We start from the raw sequence: 19,164 nt of genomic DNA, 5'->3' as shown, positions 1-19,164 counted from the left end.
AGGCTGGCTGGGTGCCTCGGGGGCTCTCTGCGTATTTACAGCTCCAATCAGGTCGTATTTCTGACACTGTTTCCTTATTGCTCGCATGCGTTCATTCATTCCAGCAGTCAATCAGCCTCTATCCAGCATTTTTAGTGAGCATTGAATCCAGCCGTTGGGGATACAGAGGGAACCACGTCAGTTTAACCGGCCCAAGAACTGCCTCCTTACCGCCCAGGTGATGGAATAAAAGGGCTGAGATGGGGAACGATCAATCCACCTGGAACTCCGTCCCCAACTCATAGAACCTGAACTGCAGGAAAAAGAGGCCATGTTGGGCATTGCATGTCTGAGTAAATGAGCTCAGAGGTTCAAAGTGTCCCAGCGTCCTTTCAGATGGGCCAGAGGTCACACGTTGGGCCTCACGGTGACTTGAGGGAAAGTCTCCTCTTTAGGAGTCTCGACAGGGTCCGCTCTCCCCTCCTCAGTGCAGCTCTGGCTGAGAGGTAGGACCCCCAGGCAGCATTCAATCTTGTAGCAATAAGGGAGAATTCTGCAGATGCCACATCAAGCCCTGGTGATAAGGGACAGAAACCTTTGACTACTGCCTGTCTCAGAAGCTCTACCTGTTTTTAAGATTAAAAAAAAAATGTTTTTGTTTTTGTTTTTTTGCACCAGGAGCAGCATGTGGAATTTTAGTTTTCTGACCGAGGATTGAACTTATGCACCCTGCAGTGGAAACACAGAATCTTAATCACTGAACGGCTAGGGAAGTCCCGGACTTATCTTTTTTAAACGAGGAACTCAAGGGAATTTCAAGGGAGAAAAATACCGACACATCATTAAATTCCACAAGCTCTCTGAATGTTCTTTTAATCTTTCTTGAGGGCCTTGGGTTTTGTACACAGTTGTAATCCACAGGTACAGATATTTGGGGTTGTTTTCTCTTCTTTTTCTTAGTCTGGCGTTTACTGCAGAGACTCCATGTAGTATGATGATTTAGCTTAAAGACCTTGTAACTAGCTGCCTGGGTATGAATCCCAGCTTGCTGTGTGCCTCTGGGCAAGTTACTTAATCTCTCTGCCTCCATTTCCTTGTCTGTAAAATCAAGTTAAAAAAAAAAAATCAAGTTGGTGACAGTACCTCCCTCATTGGGTTGATGGCATGATTGAATTAGTTAATATGTGGGTGCATGGGGCTGGGCCGTGGCTAACGCAAGTGGGCAGCTGCCCAAGCCAGAAACTCAGAACCACTCGCATGCCTCCCCTCCTCCCCTATGCAATTGATGACCACGTTCTTTTTTTTTTAAAATTTTATTTATTGGCTATACCAGATTGTAGTTGAGGCCCACGGGATCTTTGATCTTATTTGCGGCATGTGGGGTCCAGTTCCACCAAGGGTGGACCCAGGCCCCCTGCGTTGGAAGTGCAGAATCTTAGCCAGTGGACCACCAGGGATGTCCTGATGGCCGTACTCTGTGAGCTACGTCTAGGAAGGCTTTCTCCATTCTTCCCCTTTCTCTTCATCTCTGCCTTCGCCACCCAGCCCATCACTTCCTGCTTGAACGGTGCAAGTGTTCTCTCCTGACTGGTCTGCCCTCTTCACTCCATCCTGGTAACTTTTCAAGATAAGCGATTTTGTTTCCTTTAGATAAATACCCAGACGGGGGATTGCTGGATCATATGGAAGTTCTCTTTTTAACTTTTTCAGGACCCACCATGCTCCTTTCCATAGTGGCTGCAGCAATTTACATTCCTGGCAACAGAGCACGAGTTTCCCTCTTCTCAACACTTGCCTCCTGCCGTTTTGATGACCACCCTCCTAACAGGTGTGAGACAATAGCTCAGTGTGGTTTTGCTTTGCATTTTCCTGGTGATCGGTGATACTGAGCACTTTTTCATGGACCTGTTGGCCACCTGTATGTTGTCCTTGAAAAAAAAAGTGTTCTGTTCCTCTGCCAATTTTTAATTGGATTATTTGTTTGTTTTTGCTGTTGAGTTGTATAAGTTCTTTATATATTGGGGGCATAAATCATTTTATCAGATATACGACTTGCAAGTATTTTCTCCCATTCTGAAGGATGCCTTTTCATTTCGTTGATGGTTGTGTTTTCTGTGAAGAAGTGTTTTGGTTTGCCGTAGGTCAGCGTTCTTTATAAATCCCCCCCAATATTTGTCCACCCTCCTCTCTCCTTGCATATTTAGTCCCTGTTCCTGCATGTCTCTGAGATGAACCTTTTCTCAGAAATGCCGAAAAATACGTGTGGGAAATATTTCAAGTGATGGCCCTGGTACATTTGGTGAGCTGTCAGAATTATCTGCCTTTTAGAAAGATGTATCACTCAAAAGATGCTGCCACTAAGAGAGAACGGAATTCTGTGGAGCTGTGTCTGTGTTGTCTGGTACGTAGCCTTTAGCCACATGCGGCTGTTCACATTTAAATGTGAAATTCAGTTACTTTGTATGGTGACATGGATTCCTTGAGGAGAGAGGCTGCATCTCACCTATTTTATTTTTTACATCCTGTTGCATCTATTATAAAATCTGGCACAGATTAGCCATTTGATGTTATTTTTAATTTTAAAAACTCATATCTGTGCCAGGATTCCTGCCACAAATTCTGAGATGGCTTACGAAAGGAAATTGTGCAACAAGATCGTCACAACTCAGGAGGACGGAATCAGGGCCAATTAAATGGAAGGGGATAGTGACAGCTAGGTACTAAAGTCAAAAAGCAGTCAAAGGCTGACATAGTTGCTGTACACGATTCTCTTACTTGGCTCAGAGCTTCCTGGCAGGCAAAGTGAAAAGGGGAACACCATCAGTCATTTGCTGACTGTTAGAGATGCCAGACATCTCCCCTTTATTGCATCAGATCTACTTTCAACCCTTCCCTGGGACATTCTCTGCCCTGGGAAGTGGAGCCATGTAGACTACACCAGCAGGTTCCTGTGCCCTCCAGCTTCTAGCTGGGTTCACTCCACCAGAGCTCTGGCACAAGATCAGAGGTGAAAGGAGAGTGAGGTAGGGCTAGTCATCTCCCCCTCCTCCTTCAAGGTCAAGTTGCCTTGAGTTGGCTGTCGTCTCAAGTGGAAGTCATCCCTACGTCCCTAGCTTTCTCCCCTCCTAGGTTCTGGTAACCCCTTCTTCCCTACTCTTTCCAGCCAGGGGTGATAACAACTCAACTGTTGTCATCCACACCTTTGTAAACAGCTCCGTTGTAAATAAACTCTCCTAAAATGATTCTATTCTGAGGTGCCATCTGGATCCTGAGGGACCTTGGCTGATAGAATATGCATTTCTTGGGGAAGCAAGTTTTTTTGGCCCTAAATTTGAAAATAAATGTCTCATGTAGAATGTGATGTAGGAGATAGGGAATGAGGGTGGGTGGGTGGTGGTGAACCATGTCCCCGCCCCCCCCCCCCCCCCCCAGCAAAAGTGGACTCTTGCTTCGTGAGAGCCAGGAGCATCTCATTCATTCATTCCACAAATAATTCTTGAGCACCTACAATGTGCCAGGTACTGCTCTGGATGCTGGGAATTGCACTCAGGGACAAAGGCAACCCTGTGAAGACAGTTATGTGAGGGGCACACAGGTCCCGCATCCTTGTATGTGGCCTTGGGAGGGGCGGCTCTCAAACATCAGCATCTATCCCCCACCCCTCTCCCCTCGGAGGCTGGTTTAGACACAGATCGTGGGCCCCACCCCCAGTTTCTGTTGCTGGAGGTCCAGGCTGGGGCCTGAGAAGGTGCCTTTCCAACATGTTCCCAGGTAACGTTGGTGTCTTTGGCCTGGGTACCACACTGACTTCTGATGTCCAGATCTCAAAGGTGGTACATAGAAGGGCTCTCGGGATGAGCACATTCTTTTTCTTTTTAATATAAAATTTCTTGACTTGGCTGCTCTGGGTCTCAGCTGTGGCACACAGGCTCTTCCATCTCCGTTGCAGCACAGGGGATCTTTAGTTGCGGCATGTGGGATCTAGTTCCCTGACCAGGGAGGGAACCTGGGGCCCCCTGCATTGGGAGTGTGGAGTCTTAGCCCTTAGACCACCAGGGAAGTCCTGGGACGAGTGTATTATTCATGCCACCTATCAGCGAGGCATCTTCACCTTGTCTTTTGTAGGCCACTTGCTAAAATTCCCTACTTGTAGTTGACTAGGGCTTAGTCATAAGAAACTGGGGGGATGTGTGTTTATGAAAACAATGGCACTAATTCTTGGACTCTGGCTGGCATGGGAGTGCTGAAGGATAAGACCTAAACCTTCTAAGTGTTTGGAGATGCTCTTCTGTGTTTCTTCACTCTGGGAGAGGCTGCCAGCTGTCTACCATATCTGCTGGTCCTTAATTTCTCAGTAAATGAAAGCCTCAAGTCTTAGCTGGCCACGCAGCTACGTAGACAAAGAGCCTACACTCCCCAGCTTCCTTGCAGCTAGGTACGGCCACGTGTCTAAGTTCTGACCAATGAGTTTTGTTTTTAATTGAAACGTAATTCATGTATCATAAAATCCACACTTTTTAAAAAGGGAATTTCAGTGGTTTCAGTGTCATTCACAAAGTTGTGCAGCCATTCAGTTCAGTTCAGTTCAGTTGCTCAGTCGTGTCTAACTCTTTGCAACCCCATGAACCGCAGCACGCCAGGCCTCCGTGTCCATCACCAACTCCTGGAGTCTACCCAAACCCATGTCCATCCAGTCGATGATGTCATCCAACCATCTCATCCTCTGTTGTCCCCTTCTCCTCCTGCCCTCAATCTTTCCCAGCATCAGGGTCTTTTCCAATGAGTCAGCTCTTCCTATCAGGTGGCCAAAGTATCGGAGTTTCAGCCTCAACATCAGTCCTTCCAATGAACACTCAGGACTGATCTCCTTTAGGATGGACTGGATGGATTTCCTTGCAGTCCAAGGGACTCTTAAGAGTCTTCTCCAATACCACAGTTCAAAAGCATCAATTCTTTGGCACTCAGTTTTCTTTATAGTCCACCTCTCACATCCATACATGACCACTGGAAAAACCACAGGCTTGACTAAATGGACCTTTGTTGGCAAAGTAATGTCTCTGCTTTTGAATATGCTGTCTAGGTGGGTCATAACTTTTCTTCCAAGTGTAAGCGTCTTTTAATTTCATGGCTGCTATCACCATCTGCAGTGATTTTGGAGCCCAGAAAAATAAAGTCAGCCACTGTTTCCACTGTTTCCCCATCTATCTGCCATGAAGTGATGGGACTGGATGCCATGATCTTAGTTTTCTGAATTTTGAGCTTTAAGGGACTTTTTCACTCTCCTCTTTCACTTTCATCAAGAGGCTTTCATCTTTAGTTCCTCTTCACTTTCTGAAGTCAGCTGCTTATCTGAAGTTATTGATATTTCTCCTGGCAATCTTGATTCCAGCTTGTGCTTCTTCCAGCCCAGCGTTTCTCATGATGTACTCTGCATAGAAGTTAAATAAGCAGGGTGACAGTATACAGCCTTGACATATTCCTTTTCCTATTTGGAACCGGTCTGTTGTTCCATGTCCAGTTCTAACTGTTGCTTCCTGACCTGCATACAGGTTTCTCAAGAGGCAGGTCAGGTGGTCTGGTATTCCCATTTCTTAAAGAATTTTCCACAGTTTGTGGTGATCCACACAATCAAAGGCTTTGGCATAGTCAATAAAGCATAAATAGATGTTTTTCTGGAACTCTCTTGCTTTTGATAGTGCAGCCATTACCCACTATCAAATTCCAGAATGGCTAAGGAGGTTTAAGTTTCCAAGAACCTTCCTTGAAAGATAGCCGTCACAAACTTTTTGCCCCTTCTTTGTCCTTACTTCCAGTTTGTAATCTGGAATGTGAATATGATGGCTGGAGGTCCGATTGCCACCTTGGACCATGAAGGTGGGACCAGACCCTAGGGATGGCTACTGCTGCTGCTAAGTCACTTCAATCGTGTACGACTCTGTGCGACCCCATAGACGGCAGCCCACCAGGCTTCCCCATCCCTGGGATTCTCCAGGCAAGAACAATGGAGTGGGTTGCCATTAGGGATGGCAGAGTGGGACAAAAAGGAGCCAGAATATCTGAGGCCTTTGTGCTGCCAAGACTGTTTGATCAGACTTTTAAATGAGAAAGGAATAAACCTTTGTCTTGTTTAAGGCTCTCTTGTTTGGGAGTCACCCATATTCACAGCTGAACCTAATTTCTAACTGATAACCAGTAATCTGATGAATCAGCTTGGGTTCTCAGTTGTAACCACAGAGACCAATTCTAGCCCGTTTGAGCAGAACATGGATAAAGGGTGTTCACAGAATCTCCAGGAAGACTGGAGAACCTGGCTTGGAGTTTCCACCACCAGGAACAAGCCCCCAGCACACGAGAGTCAGTTTAGGTCGGACACCCCCTTTAGAAGCAAGCAGCAACCCCTTTCCTCCCCACAATCTGGCACTAGATGCATTTTCAGACACCCCACTTCAGAGTGGATGTGCTTGCTACCTGCTTCTCTTTCCAGCCTCCAACTAGGCAGCTGTGCATCCAGTTGGTGGAATATGGTCACGTGGCAGGACCCTAGCTTCACAGGAGGCCGGGAAATGCTCGGCAGCCTCTCCGTTGGCACTGGCAGTCAGAAAGAATGATAAGAGGCCACGACACCCATCGCTGGCATTCCCCCACAGCTGTCGCCAAACCACAATCTCAGATAGCTCCTTGCTGAATGGAGCCTCTGGTTTATGCCTGTGTAGAGGGGAATCTCTGATGGACAGGGGCCATCTTCAGGGTTTAATCAGTTGTGCCTTTTAATGTTTTACAGTGCCTGTCCCTTGGGACGTCACCGAGCCCTTGTGGTGCCTTGTGAGGTTCACCTCCATCCCACGGAGAGGCATGTGCGTGTGTGGCGAGCTGGTCACAGGGAGCAGGGAGCCCCGATCCAGCAGAAAATCCCCCCTAAAACTCCTGCTCTGGAGTTCTGGCTTTCTCTTTTTTATCCTCGAGAGGAGGCAGGCTCGGGCTTCGCGACCAGCGCAGAGGAACTGCCTCACGATGAGACCTGAACTCAGTGCAGGTTCTTCGTCCACAGAGAGCACTGGGCTCCACGCCTCTGAACACCCTTCCGGCTCCGCCTGATGTTCTGGGGTTCTGCAGTCCTGCAGTTCCTAAACCTCTGGGGTCCTTCCTGGATGCAAGTGTTGTTGACACCGAGGACCAGGAGCCAGAGGACTTCCCAACTGGCCTCGTCTCCATTTCTTATTAATATTAAATAAAATGCCTGCTGGCTCTGCAATTCCATTTCTGGGTGTATCTAAACCCCCAAAGAATCGATAGCAGGGACACGAGATATTTGCACATCCACGTCCCTAAGTAGTGTTATTCATAATAGCCGAAGGGTGGAAGCCACCTGTGTGTCCATCAACAGATGAATGGATAAACGCCGTGTGATCTGTCCTTACAATGGAGTATTATTCAGCCTTAAAAAGGAAGGAAATTTTGACGCCTGCTACAACATGGGCCAAGCTAGAAGACGTATGCTCAGTGAAATAAACCAGTCACAAAAGGACAAATATTATGTGATTCCACGCACATGAAGCACTTAGGAGAGTCAGATTCATCACGACAGAAGGCAGAATGGTGAGCGCCAGGTGGGGGATGGGGAGTGATTGTTTAATGGGCGCAGCGTTTTGGTTTGGAAAAATGAAAAGGTTCTGAAGATGGATCGTGAATGCACTTAACGCCACCGACCTGCCCACCTAAAAATAAAGCGTCGCGTTCCACGTTTTATATATTTTAGCGTAATCATCATTTGAAAACGTCTGCTTGCTGAGAGCCCAGGGTCTTCAAAGACTCTCTCTGCTGGGTCTATGTTAGCAGGACTACAGTCAAGTAACCAACTGCCAAAACATCATCTCTCTCAGTCCACTGATAATTGTAATCAATACAGAGAAGACTGGCCAGCCAGCCCTGCCCTGTTCTCGCATAAAGAAGGCAGCCCATGCGGGTGGCCTGGAGCCTGGACCCCCCCCCCCCCCCACTGAGTCCTCACACCGGACTCATGGAAAGGTGCCCATCTCTGCTGCGATGCTTCAAAATCTGCACAGGATGTCTCGTCCATCTCCAGAGAAGCCAGCTCGCGGCTCCAGCTTCTCTCTGCACACAGACACAGACACCCAGATTTGAATGAAGACACGACAAGTACAATTTCGTCTCCGCAGTTCTATACCTTGCTCAGAAACAACGTAGCGGGGCCAGATCGAAAAGCTCCCACAACCACCAGACAACAGCAACCTCGAGTCAGATGTGAACAGAATACAGGGAATGTGGCCAACCACCCCACCAGAAACAAAACACTCCACTGCCCTCAGCCGAGTCAATTATCTCTCTAAAAAAGGGCTTTTTTTTTTTTTAACACCTTGCAGCAGGCAGCAGATTTGGAGAGTTGGGTGAGGATAACAGGTCATAATCAAGCGAGCGGAGCCCAAGGTGTACCATAAAGCACGGACTGGCTCGGCCAGGAGCAGCGGCACCCTCGCGCCACGAACACAAATGTTTAGAAACGGATATTATCGTCCCCGGGTCACCTGGAAGATCTTCCACGAGAGAAAGCCAGTTTTAAAAATTCTTCACGATTCTCTACCCGGGAGGCGATGCTGGTGACCAGGTCTCTGTCATTCCTGCCTGGATGTCGCTGAGTCGAGTCTGTGAAAATCCCTCAGCTTAAAAACAAAAATAAACACACACAGAAAGCAAAGCTTTGCCTTTTCCCCTAAGAAATACTTCAGGCTCATTACAGAAAAGTGAGAAAGTACCAAAAAAAAAAGAGAAAGAAATGAATAGATTAATAAATAGAGGAAGGCAAAAAAAAATGGAGACGCATCCATAGTTCTGCACTTAGAGATAACCAGGTTAGTACCCTAGTGGTTTGGTGACTTCCTCCCAGTCCTTATGAATATGAATGACTTGCTTATGAATATGAATATGGGACTACACTGCCTCCTCTGACTTAATATGGCAACACGGCATTCCCCCTCATTAATGTGGTCACTCCAGTCCGATCACTTCTACCTGATCCCTCTTCTTGTGTTTTAAGGCCTTCTGGCCTCTGGCCAGGCTCAGCCTCCTGCCTTGCACTTCCCTTTCTCATGTGGCCTCACTGCGATTGTGATTTTCTGGTTGTTAGGCCTCCCCGTTCGCGTCTCTGCGCTCAGGGCCGGTACAAGGCTGTGAGACCCTTCTGGGTACCGAACGGCCAGCACTGTTGGGCTCTGGTCCCCTGGCCAGGCCTCTCATCAGCCAGGGCAACCTCTGGGGACAGTGCCGCTCCCCGCCTCCTTCAGCTTTCTCGCCAGCCTGGATATAAGTGGCTCAGGAGGCCTCGAGTCTTTTCCTTGAGATGCTTTCTTTTTATTACTCATTTGCCTCCTTTGGCTGTGCTGGGTCTTCGTCATTGCCTGGGCTTTCCTCCAGTTGCGGGGAGCTGGGGCTCCCCTCTGCTTTCACAGGCTTCTCAGTTCAGTAACTTCTGACCCAGGCTCTTAAGGCGAAAGGGCTTTAGGAGTTGGCACCTGAGCTCAGGGGTTGCAGTTCCCGGGCTCTAGAGCGCAGGCTCAATAGTTGTGGCACACAGGCTTAGCTGCTGCGAGGCATGTGGCATCTTCCCGGGTCAGGGATAGAACCCATGTCTTCTGCATTGTCAGGCAGATGATTCCTTGCCGCTGAGCCACCAGGGAAGTCCTTGAAATGCTTTCTTGAAGGGTAAAGGAGTTCGCGCTTGGTTTTCTGCCTGGGAATTGTTAGCTTACATGGCTCCCATTCCTTATCCATCTTGATAAGAAGAAAGTTCCCGGTGCTTGTTCTCAAAGGAGTCTGGGGTGTGGCCGAGCACGACCCACATAAACGCAGCACCCACAGAGGAGGACAAAGGCCGGTTCCAGGGGTGCCCGGAGGTGTCCACACACCCACGCCCAGCATTCCCGGGAGCCAGAAATCTTCGCCTCCAGCTGAAGGGCTGCTGGAGGTGGTTTGTCTTCTCAGGCCCTAGGACAGACCTGCTGTTGGTCCCCGACACCGGGACCCCCTCTGCCCTGTCCTTCCTGGGGTCCCGCCAGCCCCTCTGGACTGAGACGAACCTTACCTGTCCACTGGCAGTAGCCTTGCTATCCCTGAGGAAAGGTGAACAGCTGGGACAAGGCCATTTTCCCCCAAGAAGAGACCAGGGAGTGAGGAGGGAGACTGTAGTCCTGGACCCAAGTGAAGTTCATGGAGGAAGGTCAGTCTCCCTGTGAGCCCTTCCTGCTGCTGATCAAAAGCCGCTCGAGAACTTCCCTGGTGCTCCAGGGGTTAAGAATCTGCCTTCCAATGCAGGGAAGATGGGTTTGGTCCCTGGTTGGGAGACTAAGATACCACTTGCTGTGAGGCAACTACTGCCCTCAACTAGAGAAGCCTGAGCTGCAACCAAGACCCAGAACAGCCAGAAACAAACAGCTCCGCCCCCCAAATCATCCCACAGTCTCTTCATCCTCAGGGAAAACTAAAATGCCCCACTTCCCGCACCTGCAAACTGGGCACGGCTCCAGCCCCAGAGGGCTCTTCTGGGATGCAGTGAAGTAACGCACAGGACATGTCTGTGTGTCTCCCGGGACACAGCTCATGACGGAGCAGCCTCACCGGTGTCTGGTTTGTCTGTCCCTGGAATCGGAGAGAGGGACACACACTCACCCTCGCGGGAGAGCTGTGGTTCATGGTTACAACCGTGTGCGCAAGAAGCAGCAAAAAGGCCATTTTCCAATCAAGCCTAGCAATTTAAAAAATGGCCACAGCTCCCTGTGCTAGAAAGTGATAAATTCATTGAGCATCAGAGAAGGAACCACACCTGTCGGAGGATGTTGGAACCACCCTAAACAGCCTCAGGCACAAGCAGGTGGGGCATGGGGAGGTACAGGAAGTGACTTGGGCCCCGGCAGCTGGGGTGGAGCGCAGGGCACCACTCGTGATCTGAGGCTTCCTACTGGGCGAGGAGTCCCAAAGAGCCCGCAGGATCAGGCATCAGCTGCAAACAGCGGCCTGTGGTTTATCTGGGTGACTGAGCCCCATTTCTGACCAGTTTGGTTCTGGAAGAGCTGATTCCATACTTGTCGCTGTCTTTGGGGTCCCATCAAGGCTTTGTTTCCCCAGCCTTGGAGGTCAGACAAAAAAAATAAAGAAAGTTCTCCTTCCATTGCCCCCTCTCTGGAACACCCTGAGCACCTCAGATGGGACTGGGTGGTATTGCTGGAAACTAGGAGTCCCTCTGCCTCGAAGTTTCCACGCCTTGCCTCGTGAAATCCCCTTCTGGCCCAGTGCCGAAGAAGGATGATGTTCACCAGCTGATGGGTCTGGGCGAGATCCCACCCGACCTGCCCAACCAGCTGGGGCTCACGTGCCAGCCCTGCCCTGGTGAAACTCCCCTGCACAGGCCGGCCTGGCAGGGCTGATGGGGGTGGTCACCCCTGTACGTCAGCCTCTGTTTTACGGGCTTGGGGCAAGGGACACTGAGCCAGACAGGGCCTCCCGAAGCAGCCTAACTCTCCTCGTTCTAGAACACTAACTCCCAACAGCAGAGGCCTTGTCTTCGTGTTCGTTCTGGCGCCTGGAGCCCGGCCCAGTGCGCCACAGCCGCCTCCTACGCTTGCTGACGTCACCAGTGAGCGACGGGCGAGGAGCAGAGCGCACGCCCTGCCCGGGAGAAGCCCTCAGTCCACAGACACTGGGGGAGGAGCCTGAAGAGGCGTGTGGGGGGCAGACACAAGTCGCATCAGCAGCAAGAAGGAAGGGCCTTCTAGGTGGAGGAACACCTCCTAGGCGAGAGGCTCCATGTGAGTAGAATAGAGGCAGGAGGGGCTACCGGCGGTCCAGTGGGAGGCCTTGGGTGGACAGGCGCAGCTGATACCCTTAGGAAGAGTGCTGACGCATCTTCCCTTTGCCTGGGAAGATGACGCCGCGGGAGGTGGACGGGGGCAGAAGGGAGGGGTGCAGAGGGACGTGGTGACCCTGCGGGCGGTGGTGGTCAGATGAGAGCACAGTGGAGGTGACAGAGATGCAGGGTGTGTGCTCCCTCAGTTGTATCCGACTCTTTGCAACCCTGTGGACTGTAGCCCACCAGGCTCCTCTCTCCATGGGATTCTCCAGGCAAGAATATTGGAACAACTAGCCATTTCCTACTCCAGGGGATCGTCTCGATCCAGGGATTGAACCTGCATTCCTCGTGTCTCCTGCATTGACTGGTGGATTCTTGGCCATTGTGCCATCTGGGAAGCCCAGAGAGAAGCAGAAGGCATCACAGTAAAACCCTGTATCTAGCCGATTTTCTGGAGAAGGTTCCGGGGTGTGGGGGTGGTTGCCCATCCAGCCCTGCCTCTAGCTTAGCCTGCAGGCTCTGAGGTGGTACATCGGCTGGACACTTGGGCGTCAGCCCACCTGGGTCCTGACACGCTACAAACCCACAGCTACTCAACAGCGGTGGCCGGAGATCCACTGGTGATGGGAGCGTTCCAGCAGTGAGGATGTAGCCGATAACTCAACAGAGAGGGGTCCCCAGTGCAAGGACCAAAGGTAGCTGACGCTTAATGAATTCCTGAGGGTCTTATCCAAGAGCAGTTCCGTGGCGCTGGCTGGACCCACAAGGAGGAGCCGCCAGGGATCCTGGCAGAAGCTCTCAGAAGTAGTTTGGAGACTTGGTTTCAAGGATCCTCTGATGATGCTCTGAGAGGATACACAGGGCCAAGAAGTGGCAGGAGAGCAGTGGACAGCCACAAAAGAGCTGGGCTTGGTCCCAGGACACAAGCAGCCACCAAAGGGGCCGGGCAGGAGGGGAGCGTGAGTCTGGATGATGCAGCTGCTGACACCACCCTGGACCTGGAACCATACTCTGTGTCCTGGCCGCTGGGGCCCCAGAGGGCACGCCTGCTCCCTAGACCTCATGGTGGCAGGTGACCTCCCAACTGCCAAGGTTCCTATCAGTTGCTTTCTCAATACGGGGTAGGAATTAGCTGCTGGGCAGGCCAAAGAGAAAAGAAACCCAAGCGTTCATTGCTGGAGGAGCTTCTGTCTCTCGCAATGAACAGATTTACTTTATTGAACAACTACTGCCGGCAGGGTACTATTTATTTCCCCCACCCCTACCTCAGCCCCCACCAGAAAGCAGCCCCTAAGAGGGCCTGGGGAGCGCACGTAGGGCAATTTGGCCCCCAGCCCTATTCACAAAAGGTCTTCAGTATATGCTTTTGACGTTACTCAGTTTTTAAAAAAAATATATTTATTTATTTGGCTGCATCGGGTTTTCATGGTGGTGTGCACGATTTTTTTTAGTTGCAGCACGTGGGATCTTTGATCTTCGTTGTGGCAGGCAGAATATTTAGTTGCGGCATGTGGGATCTAGTTCCCTGACTGGGAATCGAACCCCAGGGCCCCTGCGTTGGAAATGTGGAGTGTTAGCCTTGGACCACCAGGGAAGTCCCTGACATTATTCAGTTTTCTCTTTGAAACTCAGCAAGGACTCTGGAGCCAGGCTGCCTGAGTTTGGATCCTACCTCTGCCACTTACTAGCTGTGTGACCGTCACTGAAGTACTTAACCCCTGTTTCTCAGTTTCCTCGTCTGTAAAAAGGGAATGTCAGTAGCTTACACTAGTCACAAAAAGCCACATATTGAATGATGCCATTTATAGGAAACGCCCAGAGTAGGTAAATCCACAGAGACGAAGGGCCTCCCAGATGGCTCAGTGGTGAAGAATCTGCCTGCCAATGCAGGAGACACAGGAGGCGTTTATCTCTGGGTTGGGAAGATCCCCTGGAGGAGGAAATGGCAACCCACTCCAGTATTCTGGCCTGGAAAATCCCATGGACAGAGGAGTCTGGAGGGCTACAGTCCACGGGGTCGCCAAGAGTCAGACACGACTGAGCAGGCATGCTCGGCTCGGCACAGTCTAATGTGATAGGTCGGGTTGGGAGCTCTGCTGCATGGAGTCATTCAGAGACTCAGGGTCCATCTATCTAATGTCTCCGTCATTCTCTGGCGCCTAGGAGTCCTCTCATGGGTCCACTTCAGCCAGCCAGATTCTGAGCAGCCAGATATACAGACAAAAAGTAGATGGGTGGTTTTTGAGGACTAGGAGGAGGGACGCAATGGGCAGTGGCAGCAAACGCGTACAGAGTTTCTTTTAGGGATGATGAAAATATCCTAAAATTAGATAAAGTTTAAAGAGTTATTACTTACACAATGCTTAGAGCAGCGCCTGACACACAGAAAGTGATTCATGAGTCACTGTTAGGTAAAACTCACTTCCAAAAGAAGGCATTCACCCTGTTGAGCTTGGGGAAAATATGCTTACAATGCAATTTTAAAGTGGTATCCCCTTCCTGAACCTCACTGTCTGTTGAGTAGTTTTTATAAATCCTGTAACTTATCTTGTGGATAGCATTATTCATTCATTCATTTTACCATATTGGTGCCCTTCCCCTCCTCCATAAATGGGTGGTGACTCTAGGCTCTGAATGGCCACCACTTCCGGTGAGCTGTCCTTGACTCAGCTGTAGACAAAGAATCTAAAAGGCAACAAGAGGTGAGAATGTCACACAAAGGCATTTAGGAGGAGAGTTGGGGATGAGGTGTGTGGCCTTTGTTTCAGTGGTGGAGGACTAGGAAGAGGTGATTTCCAAGCTGTGTGGTCTCTTTATTTGCTCAGAGCTGAATTAAAGTAATGCAACCGCAGAAAGGATTCAGGTCAGGAAGGGGCAGTCATAGGGACCTTATGGAGGGTGCCCTATGACAAGACCAATAACAAGTGGTTCTCTAGGGGGAAAAGAGCTCTGATTGGTACTGTTTGCCAATTTCCATGGTGTAAATACTCAAGCTACAGGCATGATAGCATAGGAGTCAGAGTTGGCAAGAAGTGGGCAATAATTCAGTGTTATAGAGCATTTCTGTTGCATAGCTATGATAGATGTAAATAACCCCGAAGCATAGATAACTGTAAATGTAGTAACATAATTGACTTTGTAGTATTTGTAATCTTTGCTTTTAATAACAACTTTGACATATAATTCACAAACCACAAAATTCACCCCTTTAAAATGGATTTTAGTATATTCACAGAGTCGTGCAATGATCACCATTCTTTAATTTTTTAGAATATTTCAAACAGCCCCCAAAGAAACCCCATACCTATTAGCAGTCAATCCTCATTTCTTGCCTTGGCCTTAGGCAGTCACACACCTAATTCCTATCTCTGTGGATCTGCTTAACCTGAATACCTTATAAAAATGGAATCATAAAATATATGAACATTTGTGACTGGCTCTTTTCTCTAAGCATATGTTTTCAAGGTTCCTCTATGTTGTAACATGTATCAGCACGCCACTCCTTTTTATTGCTGTATAATATTCCACTTCAAGGATATAACATTTTGTCAATTCATTCAGCTGATGGACATTTGTGTAGTTTCCATCTTTTAGTTATTATAAATAATGCTGCTGTGAATGTCAGTGGACAAGGTTTGATGTGGACATATGTCTTCACTTATAGTAGGGATATATCTAGGAGTAGATTTGTTGGGTCGTGTGGTGACTGTATGTTAATATTTTGAGGAACTGTCAGATTATTTTCCGAATCGGCTGTGCCATTTTATATTCCCATCAACAAAGAACAGGGGCTCAATTCTTAAACATTCTCCCCAACACTTATGATTTTCTGTCTATTTATATACCACTGACAGGATCCTTATGGATACCACTGCCAGAACCCTCTGGATTCACCCATTCGATCCAGCTCAGCCCTGCAAACATTTGGAGTACCTGCTGAATGCCAGATTCCCAGAGATGCACGCTTCTCCAGTACTAAACAAAATCTATATCCCCGTGAATCCAGCCCTCAGCCTGAGCTTGCAGGCAGGACAGACAACGGCTGTGTCGTCATTCAAGTGGTGGCTTGGCTTAAAAGAAACACTGGAAAGAACTGAGCGCAGGGAAGAACAGCCTTAGGGATACTGAAGACATGGCTCCTCGCTTTAGGGATCCAATCCCGAGTTGTTCCAGAGGCTGTTTCGAGACTCCTGCTGCTGCTGCTGCTAAGTCGCTTCAGTCGTGTCCGACTCTGCGACCCCATAGACAGCAGCCCACCAGGCTCCCCCGTCCCTGGGATTCTCCAGGCAAGAACACTGGAGTGGGTTGCCATTTGTGACTCCTAGAGGAAACTGAACAAAGCAAACAGGTTCTCATTTGCTTTGTAAATTCTCTAACTGGAAGTCTTCAAGACTTCAAGAGAAGTACTGGGCAAAGGTGTGAGCAGTGAGGTAGTTTGTTGGGTAAAGGTTTCCATTAGACACCGTCCAAGGAATGTGTACCTTAACCCCTCTTCTGTGAAGTGGAAAGGAAACACATTTTCTAAAAACCTTTTGGGCCACTTGAATAATAACGAGGCCTGCTTTGGGGTTGTGATCTGATGTGCTGTGGTTGGAGCGCACTTTAATTATGATTAACAACCACGAGGATTATGAGGCAGGGCTTTGGCTGAGCCAGCACTGCTGTGAACACATCCAGGGACTCCTCCCCGGGCACAGCGTGAGCATTCCCCGGCTCCCTGAAACTCGAAGTGCGGAGCTTCCTGATCCCAGTAGAAAGTAGAAGCACAACAGGTGACTGTCTCGTTTCTTGACCTTTGCCTTCCTTTCCTTTTGCACATAGAGATCAGCAGACAGCCATGGATACTTTAACCCAGCACTTCCACATTCCAGCTATTTGTTTACTTAGGTGTTTATTGTCTTGCCTTATACGTCCAACAAATATTCCCTGGACATGGTCTGTGTGTCCTCAAGGGATCAGCACTGCAGAGAGCTGGCATTCAAGATGGACTTGAGGCGTCTGGAGAACTGGGGAGGCCCCCCTGAAGCCAGTTGGTAGCGCCCCATCTGATAAGATTCAAGTCAGTCCATCTCACGCACACACTGGACTATGAGTGCATTCTTTGGGAAAGCCCAGCATTTTCCCAGCTCCCAAGCTTCTGCTCATTATTACTTCTACCTGGAAAATAATTCTTCTCTCGCCTTTCTGCAGTAGGATGGTCTCTCCTCACCTGCTGGCTGGGCCTTGTCTCTTGGTGGGAGGAGGCGGGCATCCAGGCCAGGCAGTACTCTTGTAGAGAATGCCTCCTGGAGCCAGGCCTCCCACTGGTGCCAGGCACCGGCCGCTGACACGTGCACTGTTCCTGTCCTTGGGGAGCTCACAGTCACAGGAACAATACAGCCTGGCAGCCGGGATAGCAGTGGGGCCAGGGCCACGGCAGGGCACTAGGAGATGACAGTCATTTCTCCTGGGGTTGGGAGAGGCCTCCTTAGATGACTGTATTCTTCAGGAGAGTCTCCACCAGGGAAAGGGAGCGTGCCAGGTGGCAAAGAAAGGACAGGAAGAGCACTCTTGTCAAGGGGAACAGCTTGAGCTCAGGAGCTGAATTAGCGGGTGCGAGGGGAGACAGTATTCTATTCTTGTCGAACTGAAATAAAAAATCCCATAGTTCCTCCGTGGCTGAATAGGTCAACCTAAGAAGAGTCTAAAACGCCTATTACAAGTAAAAAAGGCTGAAGACAAAAGGGGCCTATTTTTACACGTTTTTAAAATACGGAGAAAAAAATTCAGGACGGATTCTGGATGCTTTTCATTGTCTTCTTATACTTACCTTTAAAAAAAAATTTTTTTTTTTCTTAAATAATTGCTGGCATCACCTGCTGCCCATGCACGTCTGTGTCTGCAGGGGGCGCACCGGCGGCCACCGTCCCTCCTCCAGGGCGGTGGGCGGGGCCTCCAGGGCCAGTGTGGAACTGACGACTGGCGGGACGGGCTGTCTATCACGGCGTCCCGCCCCCCGCCCTACGTCACATGACGCAGCCCATCATGGCGGTGGGAGCGCGGCCGCCGGGGCCCGCGGCTCCGCAGAGCGGCTGCCGTTGCTGCTGCTGAGAGGCGGCGGCGCGGGCAGGCGGACGGGCGGGAAGGATGGTGTTTCCGAGGTCGGAGCGGTGGGTGCGGACCAGGAGCCGGGCTGAGGTGTGGCTGAAGCGACGCGTGCCTGAGAGCACCCGGCGCGGGTGCCGCTGAGGCAGCGAAGGGAGGCAGGACCGACCGAGGGACAGACCGACGGACAGGAGGGAGGGCGACCCGAGAGCCGGCCCCCGGGGCCGCGCGGCGGGCGAGATGCCGGGGCCGCCGCCGCCGCCGCCGCTGCTGCTGCTGCTCCTGGCCGTGGGCCACGCCGGGGCCGCTCCACTTCCGCAAACAGGTGCAGGTGAGCGGGCCCGGGGCGGGGGGCAGCCGGGGAGGAGTCTGCGGGCTCGGCCCGGCCTCGGCGCCGGGGAAGCGGAGGGCCTGCCCGGGGCGGGAGGCCCGGCGGAGCCCGTGCTGAGGCGAGGTTCTGCCGCAGGGGCGTGAGCTGGGGGCGGGCTGCCTCTCCAGGGCCGAAGCGGGGGCGAGGCGCTGCGGATGGGGCTCCGGCGGAGGCTGCTGGCCGGGCGGCAGCCCCCAACCCCTCCCCGGGGTAGGCTGCGGTCCCGGCTCTGGACCTGTTGCCCGAAGGTCCTCAGCCTATATCGCTTCCCGGCAGTTCAGCTTCCTTCCCCAGATGTCACCTGCCTCCTGTGCTTTTTTTCCCCCTCACATCTTATAATAAGAACCGTTTCTTAGCCCTAATCGTACTTTTAAATACAAATGAGTTTGGAGAGCTTCGCAGAGTTTCCTTCGCTCCCTGCAACTCTTTCCGAAGTTGTCAATTGATTTCAAAACGCTGTGCTTTTTATTCGAATTGGATCTCTGGGGATGAGAAGGAAGCAGCTCTATAAATATCTTTATTTTAGGAAGCCAGTGATTAGAGTAGCAGCCTTTGAATAACTATTGACAAAATGGCCCAGGGGGTGATTGAAGTTTCTATTTTAGCTATGTCAGTGTGTGATTTTCTTTTTATTTTTCTCCCATCGTTTTCGTTTGTGGTTTATTTTCCCCGATAAAACTTCAGTCCAGGAACGCACCTCAAGTTGGATAATTTTTTTTTTTAAGGAAAAAAATAATCTAGGCTAATTTGCTGTTATCTGCTGCTGCCGATCTTTGAATTGAGAGGAGACTGAAATTTCACAGAATCATGGGATTTTAGAGATAGAAGAGGCCTTAAAGAAAATTTAGTCCAATTTTTACCGTTTTGCAGTTGA

General features: G+C 50.2%; 1 protein-coding gene across 2 annotated transcripts in view; it reads left to right on the top strand.

The window, feature by feature from the left end:
* The first annotated feature begins 17,833 nt into the window (after positions 1 to 17,833).
* The window catches only part of LMTK2 (lemur tyrosine kinase 2), a 72,127-nt gene continuing 70,796 nt past the window's right edge, over positions 17,834 to 19,164 (top strand). Inside the window, exon 1 of one of the 2 annotated variants that reach the window (XM_069569574.1) lies at positions 17,834 to 18,251. In XM_069569574.1, coding sequence (XP_069425675.1) covers positions 18,161 to 18,251 — 91 coding nt within the window. In that variant the 5' untranslated portion in view covers positions 17,834 to 18,160. The remainder of the gene's footprint in view (positions 18,252 to 19,164) is intronic. The other variant, XM_069569575.1, reaches the window with a different exon arrangement.

Source organism: Ovis canadensis, chromosome 24 (genome assembly GCF_042477335.2).
Source record: "Ovis canadensis isolate MfBH-ARS-UI-01 breed Bighorn chromosome 24, ARS-UI_OviCan_v2, whole genome shotgun sequence".
Classification (NCBI taxonomy): Eukaryota; Metazoa; Chordata; class Mammalia; order Artiodactyla; family Bovidae; genus Ovis; species Ovis canadensis.
This window is presented reverse-complemented; position numbering and strand designations above follow the sequence as displayed.